At 37.7% G+C, this 8239-nt stretch overlaps 1 protein-coding gene across 1 annotated transcript; it reads left to right on the top strand.

The window, feature by feature from the left end:
- The first annotated feature begins 1656 nt into the window (after window positions 1–1656).
- LOC146310809 (peptidase M20 domain-containing protein 2-like) lies at window positions 1657–7025 on the top strand. Its single transcript, XM_084742063.1, has 7 exons — window positions 1657–2145; window positions 3324–3472; window positions 3569–3711; window positions 4443–4597; window positions 5655–5781; window positions 5924–6031; window positions 6203–7025. Exons 1-7 carry the CDS (start codon window positions 1744–1746, stop codon window positions 6376–6378), a joined length of 1260 nt encoding a protein of 419 aa, XP_084598189.1. The 5' UTR covers window positions 1657–1743; the 3' UTR covers window positions 6379–7025.
- The last annotated feature ends 1214 nt before the right edge of the window (window positions 7026–8239 follow it).

The following is an 8239-nucleotide window of genomic DNA, read 5'->3' on the forward strand; positions in this document are numbered from 1 at the left end:
TTCTGACCACCAGATGGCAACACAGCTTTAAAGAGACTCATTTGGACTCTGGTGCAGATAAAAGAGGAGGTTTAACATACTTTTCCTCTGTATATCTGGTTTGCATTATTTTCACAATACTGCATTAAAGAGGAGGAAAGCAGTGTTTCATGAACTGAAGATTTACAAAAGCGCGGGCACACATCTTTTCCGTTTCACAGAAGAGGTCAAACATAATCAAAGGAGTAAAGGAGTTGCAAAATAAATAAATAAATAAATGTAAATGGAATTTTTAAGTTACATTATTAACTAAACACTGAAAGTGACCAAACAACAAATATTAAAAAAGCAACAACAAAGACTGATGGGCAAAATTAACAAAAGGAAGATTCTTGCCTCTGCCTTAAACCAACTAAGCATGTTTTATGCCCTTGTTAAACTAAACATAACAAAACAAAACAAAGTAACAAAAAGAGAACAACTGGAGCCATCATAAAACAAAGTAACAACAAAAAAGAAACAAATGCATACAAGTTGCCCCCTCTTTATTGGTTTTCCTTCTATCAGACAAGACCAAAGAAGAGCACATGACATCACGAGTCAACATCTCATGCACATCATAGCCAGCAGGGGGAGCAAGTAACAGCCATAAAATGTAGAGAAAAATATTGCAGCAGCATGCCTTTATTTGGATAGGGACACAGCTGAAGACATGACAGGAAAGGGGGTAGAGAGAGGGAAAATGACATGCAGCAAATGGACCACAGGCAGGAATCGAACCAGCGACTGCTGCAAAGGTCCAACAGCCTCAGTACATGGGGCAAACACTCTACCATCTGAGCTATGGGAGCACCCTCCTTATTCCATTAATTACCTAAAGGAGAGCTGGTATAAAAGCCGAAGTTTGTGAAAGTATTTAATATTTGCTTGTAATTCCTCTTTGAGTTGGAAGCAAAAGCAAGACCACATATTAGGTTATGTTGTCATAAAAAATTAATTTTTTTGATCAATCTTTAATCAATTTTTACAGATTGAACCTTATCCCAGAAAGGTCTGGAAGAATTAACATTTTTATGTGTTTTACATTTCTTTCTTACACTGTAACATTTCACAAGAGCCCAAATGAACTAGTCAAAGCCTACAATGGGTCAAATTCACCAAACATGATATATCAAGGCTGTCTGGCTATGTGCATTCTGCAATATTTCCATTGCTTTACTATTCCTGAGCAAATGTAGGCCTAATGGGCCGATATAGTTTCTATTTTGAATGGTGTTTGGGTGCTTTCTTTAAAAAAAACATCCATTCCAGTTGTGAATGTAATATTTCCCATATAAAACTAAAAGATTCAAAATAATTCATTATCAATGAATACATAATTCAAAATAAAGTGCTGTTTATAAAAAATGTAATGTCTCTTGATCCTAAATGAATTGTTGAACCAATCAACATCTTGAAGAATTATTCTATATCAAAATAATTCTATATATAGGCATTCATTAAATAAATGTAAAGTATTTTCTAGCAGTATTCTCTCCAACTCTTGAAAACTCATTGTTTACAAAATAAATACTGTGTTACCAACTAAACCAGAGAAGTTTCATCTAAGTTGTCTCATGAAAATCCTAAACATTTTAATAAAAAGCAAACTTTCAACTACTTCCTGTTTCAAACCAGAGGCTCCGCCCACTTCCTACTATTCCTGAGTGTTTCAATTTGAGCAGAACAGCAGTTTGTCAGCAGTTGTTTGTAAAACATCTGTACATGGAGGAGCGACAGCAGATGAAAGACGCTGTCCAGCGGTGTATTGACTCACGTAAAGACGAGTTGTACAGTTTGAGTCGGGACATCTGGAGCAGACCCGAACTCGCTGGAAAAGAGACGCATGCGCACGACAGGCTGGTCCGCTTCTTCTCTAATGAGCAGACATGGAAGGTGGACAGTCAGTACAAACTACCGACCGCATTCCGGGCCAGCTGGGGTCCGGTCGGTGGTGGAGGGGAGGGTGAGCCCGGGCTGAACGTGGGCTTCCTGTGCGAGTACGACGCGCTGCCGGATATCGGGCACGCCTGCGGGCACAACCTGATCGCTGAAGTGGGAGCAGCTGCTGCCCTGGGTCTGAAAGCTGCTTTAGAAAACCACACTGAACTTCCTGTACCAGTGAAGGTAACAGCAAGGGACTGTTAATAAAACATAAACAGTCAGAAGTCAAACTTTGAGTTTACAACTCAATAAAATCTCCAGAAATCCTCCAATCAACTCAAACTCATCACTCAGATCGAGAGTTATTATAAGTTTTGTAAGTTTTATTTATTTATTTATTTATTTTTCTTTGCAAAACAGTTTAATTTCTGTGATTTTCCAGAGTGGGGTTGCTCGTTTAAGCATAGTTATTTTTGTTTAAAAATGCTTAGTTTTACTTTAGTTTTTATTCGTTTCAGTACTGATCGGTACTTATCATATGGAGGGTAGTGTGGCCTGTTTATTAGGGGCAAAATAAGTAGAGCTGTAACTATTAATTGATTATTAAATTAATCAGCAACTATTTTGATAATCGATGAATCGGTTTGAGTAATTTTTTCCTTGATTGATTTAAAAATTGATTCACTGTTGCAGCTCCTCAACACTTGAAGGAAGGAAGGAAACTGACTCACAATCATGTAGACATCCCAGTCTCAATTTGTTTGTGTAGATGGAAGCAACTAATGATTCTTTTAATTAATGATTAATCTGTCGTTTATTTTCTTGATTAATTGTGTCAGCATGTTTGGACCTATTCTTCAAGTCTTCCCTGTAACAGTTATTTTCATTATCAATTAATCTGTCAATCATTTTCAAGATGACATCCTCAGAAACAAGAAATATTCAAATTCAAGAAGCTAGGATTAGAGAATTTTGACTTTTTTATCTTTACAGTTTATGCAAATCGATTGATCACTGATCAAAATAGTTGACTGAATAATGGATTAATAACTAATTTCTTTTTTTCTTTTTTTTTTTTAAGATTATTTTTTGGGCTTTTTTTGCCTTTAATCAGAGGGTAGCTGAAGACATGACAGGAAAGGGGGCAGAGAGAGAGGGGATGACATGCAGCAAATGGGCCACAGGCGGGAGTCAAACCAGCGGCCGCTGCAGAGGACCGACAGCCTCAGTACATGGGGCGCACGCCTCACCAACCGAGCCACAGATAATCATTCCAGTTCTAGTTAAAACCAACACTTGAAGAGTCACAAATTAATTTTCACCTTTGAGCCAAAGACAGTTGACTGACTTCACCGGTCAGACTGACAGACATGAGCTGGTAATTCATGTCAAATGACTGACCGCAGCACTTTTCATACTAGATAACTGTTGTGGGAACTCCTGCAGAGGAGGATATAGGAGGAAAGATCGACCTGATCGAGGCGGGGGCCTTCGCTGACATCGACCTCGTCTTCATGGCTCACCCAGCTCAGCAAGACATTCCATTCTTGCCCTGCATCGCAATTGATTCGCAAGTTCCTGCTCACATCATATTAAGATTCACAACTGGTTCTTTCTTAATGAATCCCATAACCTCTTCTTAGCCTGCCGTGTTTGTGTTACACAGGGTGACAGTGAAGTATCATGGGAGGGCGTCTCATGCGTCTGCGTACCCCTGGGAGGGAGTGAACGCCCTGGATGCTGCTGTGTTGGCGTACAACAACCTCTCTGCACTCAGACAGCAGCTCAAACCAGAGTGGAGACTTCACGGTGAGGAAGAGACACAAACTGTGATCAGCTGAGAGCTCAAAGTTAAATCAAAATAATCTCACCTCTGCTGCAACAATTAGTTAATTAACATCAGAGGAAGTAATGAGGTATAAATACTTTGTTCTTGTACTTAAGTAGATTTTTTCAGGTATCTGCACTTTACTTGAGTTTATTTTTCTGACAACTTTTCACTTTAACACACATTTTAACACAGGTATCTGTACTATCTGTTCATTATTTTCATTTTAATGCATTTGAGAGGAATTACTGATTATTTCTGTTTTGCACCATTGCGCACAACCTTCCAGTGAATCAGTATCAAGACTGATTTCAACCCAAATGGAGGCAACAATAACACATGGAACAGACCATTCCCAGGTGCATATCATGCACTGCAGACGTAACAAGATGGAAACTAAAGATGCAGTGAAGCCAGATGATTGAAATAACGACTTTCTCAATGTTATTTTTCAGCGAGACCAAACAACAAATCCATTAATCATGACAGCAATCGTCAGATTAACCAATAAAGAGAATAATCATTAGTTGCAGCCCTAATGTCAGAGAATTTTTGAACGTGTTTGCATTCGCATTTTTAAATGTAGAAGTATGTTTTATGTCACTAACGGGAATCAGAAATTACACACAATCATGGCATCTAAATCCCTTCAAACTGTGTAATTATTCAGTGTTATGGATGCATCCTCCATTGTGCTGTTTCTTCACTACAGGCATCATCAAACATGGAGGATTGAAGCCCAACATTATTCCTGCCTACACTGAGCTAGAGTTTTCTTTGCGTACGCCGCTGTTTAAGGATCTCTGTGACCTGAAGGCCAAAGCGGAGGCTTGCTTCAGGGCAGCTGCTGTTGCCACCGGCTGCCAAGTAAGCTAAACTAAAAAGACTGTTTTCCATTTTCTTCCCTCTAGGCTGGACACACATCCTACCCCTGATGTTGAAGTTGACTCTGGTGTTATGTAACATTGCCCTTTTTAACATATTCCTGTAATTATGCTTTGAGTGCTGTTGTGTCACTGTTACATAATTCACTGTTGTCTTCAGGCTGCTTTTCTCCTACGTCTGCACTTGCTTCAAGGCAGATTTAACTCGCGTTGCAGAGCATGTATGGAGCTTCACACTGCTGATATATGATAGTGATCTCTCTCTGTGTTGTCATCTTGCATTTTTGGGTCACACTTTATTTTAAAGTACAGAAATAAGACGGAAAAAGCCATACTTTGTATCAAAAGAGACAAAAAAACTACAAATAATATGTTCTTTATTAGACTGTACTTATACCCCTTACTAGACTTTATTAGAGGATAATTAGGAACACATTTCAATAAGAATGTACTGTAAACTAAACTGTATTATTTACTGCTTTTATATCCTTATTGGACTTAATTAGGGGATACTTAGGGGAACATTATAACAGTACTGTAAACTAAAGTGCATTATTAGAGGGTAATTAAGGGCACATTACAACAGAACTGTACTGTAATCTAAAGTTTATCATTTTCTACTTTTTGATCTTCATTAGATTTTCTTTGAGTGTAATTAGGGGAACATTGCAACAAAACTGCACTGTAAACTAAAGTGTATTTTTCGATACTTACTAGACTATTAGAGGATAATTAGGGACACATTATAATAGAAGTGTATTTCTGTTGTAATGTGTCCTTAATTACACACAAATAAAGTCTCATAATCATATAACAGTGGGAAATAGTACACTTTAGTTTACAGTACAGTTCTGTTGTTTTGTGTCCCTCATTACTTTTTAATCAAGTCTGATAAGATTCAAAGAAAGGGACTGATACTGTCTAGTTTTTGTCTGTTTTGATACAAAGTAGAGCTGGTTATGCCTTCTCAGTGTGCTCTAAAATAAAGTGTGACTCATTTTTGCACCCTACATGTTATGAATGACTTGTGTCTCTTTTAGGTGGACATAAGCTATCCATCCCACGCCTACTATGACATCCTGCCAAATGCCACACTGGCAAACCTGTACAAAAATAATGGAAAGGCTCTGGGGATTCAGTTTCCAGAGCAGCCAGACAACTTCGCTGGTATGTGAACATTATTATCTCAGTCTCTGGTTTGTGCAAAAGAAAAAAAACCCCACAAAAAGTCTGGTGGGTTTTTTTTTTGTTATTGTTCACCGAATCAACAAAGAATTGTTATCACAGGAATTTTATAATTATCTGGCAGGTTCTACAGACTTTGGCAACGTATCACACATAGTCCCGGGCATCCATCCTTTCTTCTACATCTGCACCGATGCTTTTAACCACACTGTGGAATACACCGAAGCAGCAGGTACGGTGTCTACTGGGAACAGATGTTGTTTCTTTCTTCTGATGAAATTGAATAGCATCAAACGATCAGACGATTTCATCTCTTTCCAGGTCACTCGGTTTGTCTGTTTAGTTTGTTATTTACTTGATGCTTTATTTTCCTCCTCCTCCGCTCTTCTTCTTCCTGTGCCAGGGGCTGAAAAGGCCCAGTTGTTCACCCTGAGGACAGCCAAAGCTCTGGCTATGACAGCTGTGGATGTAGTGTGCTGCCCTGCTCTGCTGAGGCAAGTGAGAGAGGACTTCAGTCTGGCTAAACTGAAACATGAGAAACGACTTGAAGGCAGCAACACAGACTTTGCAGCTCCATAAAAACAATGATTTTAATAACAGTAATGGGGAAAATAATTCATTTTAATGGCTAATTTAACATCTGGCCAGCGGAACAACAGTTGAAAATTTGCTTTTGCGTAACAGTGGCACCTTTACAATGATGTATTGTCTGAATAATAAAAAAAACAAATGTAAAAAAAATATATATGCATTATTACATGGCTTTGTAAAATACTTGATTCTGATTGGTCAGTTATGGTTATGGCATTTTAAGATCTGTTATTTCTGCATAACAGACCGTTGCTGTAAAGAATAGATTATTGCTATGGATGCAACTTATCATAGACTCTGAAGCAGCAATGAAATAATTTTTAAATGATTATTAAATATTATTATTATTATTATTTTTAAGTAAGCATGCAATAAGTAGATTAATGAACAGTGAGAAGGTCATTATTGCGAAGTGACCCTTGACAGGGTGGTGCAGGACCCTGACTCAAATTTGTTAGTAATTAATTTTAATCAGAAATTCTGTTTGGCCATTTATGGTTTTCTAAGGTCTGTTATTTCTGAATATCAAACTGCTGCTATGAATAAATGGCCATTGCAATGGACACAGTTCTGATTATAGACTCTGGAAGAGCAATAAATTTATTTTTGCTTCAATAAAATTATTTTTAAATTGATATTTTGTGTCAAAAGTTACTAGTAACTCTATAATTGTCATGGTTTGGGGTGTCTTTTGTAGTTACTTCCTGTTATATTTTGGTATATCTTTCCTTGTGTGTCATTAATAATCTTGTAATCTTGAAGAAGATGTAGATGTTTTTAATGTTTAAATTTAGCAATATGTTAATGGAGTCTGGCAGACAGTAAGTCAGGCAGCCACTTAACTCAGACTCCAGAATATGTATTTTCAGAGCAGTGGGTTAACTTTTACATTGACAGACAGCTGACAGTTATAAACAGCTGATGAGCTCACATTAGAAGATTTGTCATCGCTCGTCGATTTATGTTGCATGTATCTTGTGCTCCTGCAGAGCTCCTGCAGACTGCAGAGGTTTCCCTGAGTCTGGGTAGAAAGGGCTGTGGAGAAACAACTCACTCAACCATCGACTGTTGCTTCTGTAATACCAAATTGGATGATATCCTCCTCATATCATTAACATATCATTCATAACTTAAAATAGAAAGTTTGTGGAATATGGCCCCTGGACTCTAACATCTTTCCTATCTTTGCATTAAGAACAACAGTTAAAATAAGCCTAAAACTTTCTCTTGATTTGAAGTCCTTTCTCTTGAAATGCCTAAATTAAACTTAACTAAATAATCCTACCAACGGTATTCAAGCAGAATCTAACTTCTGACCTGCTCAAATACTTTGAGTTCCCATTACATATTTCGATTTCTGGGCACGCTTTCACCCGCACACAGGTCGACTATAAACCTTGGCTTCCCTTGAGAGGTCACAGATGTGGTGGAAAAATCAAGCTGTGGACATCTTTTTGATGTTTTGTCCTTTTCATGTGGTGCCTTTGTTCATGTTTTTTGAAAGGTGAAGTTTAAATTGTCACAATACCCTTTGAGATGTTATTTGGATATAAACAAACATTTAAAAATGATAGAGGCATTTGTGAACATAATCCACATTTTGCCTTTAGGGAAGCAGAAAAATAGTTTCAAGAAATAGGCTTAATGTAATATATATACTATATCCCTTTACATCACATGTGAGCAGATAATGGTATTACAGAATATGCAGTTTATATGATTTGGTATGTTGCTCATCAGTAATCAGACCTGTGCCAGAGAGAGAAGAGAGAGCTGGTAGCAATCCAATGCATAATAGCTGTGAAAGCCTATCCTCCAGCACCGTTTAAATATACTGTATTAGAGGGTA

The sequence above is a fragment of the Lutjanus erythropterus genome, chromosome 18 (genome assembly GCF_056507025.1).
Source record: "Lutjanus erythropterus isolate fLutEry1 chromosome 18, fLutEry1.hap2, whole genome shotgun sequence".
NCBI lineage: Eukaryota > Metazoa > Chordata > Actinopteri > Lutjaniformes > Lutjanidae > Lutjanus > Lutjanus erythropterus.

Bases quoted from the DNA above. Each gene is read 5' to 3' on its own strand.
- LOC146310809 (XM_084742063.1), top strand. From the start codon at position 1,744: ATGGAGGAGCGACAGCAGATGAAAGACGCTGTCCAGCGGTGTATTGAC. The intron at 2,146-3,323 runs GTAACAGCAAGG...TTTTCATACTAG, and splicing joins AACTTCCTGTACCAGTGAAG to ATAACTGTTGTGGGAACTCC. The intron at 5,782-5,923 runs GTATGTGAACAT...ATTATCTGGCAG, and splicing joins GCAGCCAGACAACTTCGCTG to GTTCTACAGACTTTGGCAAC.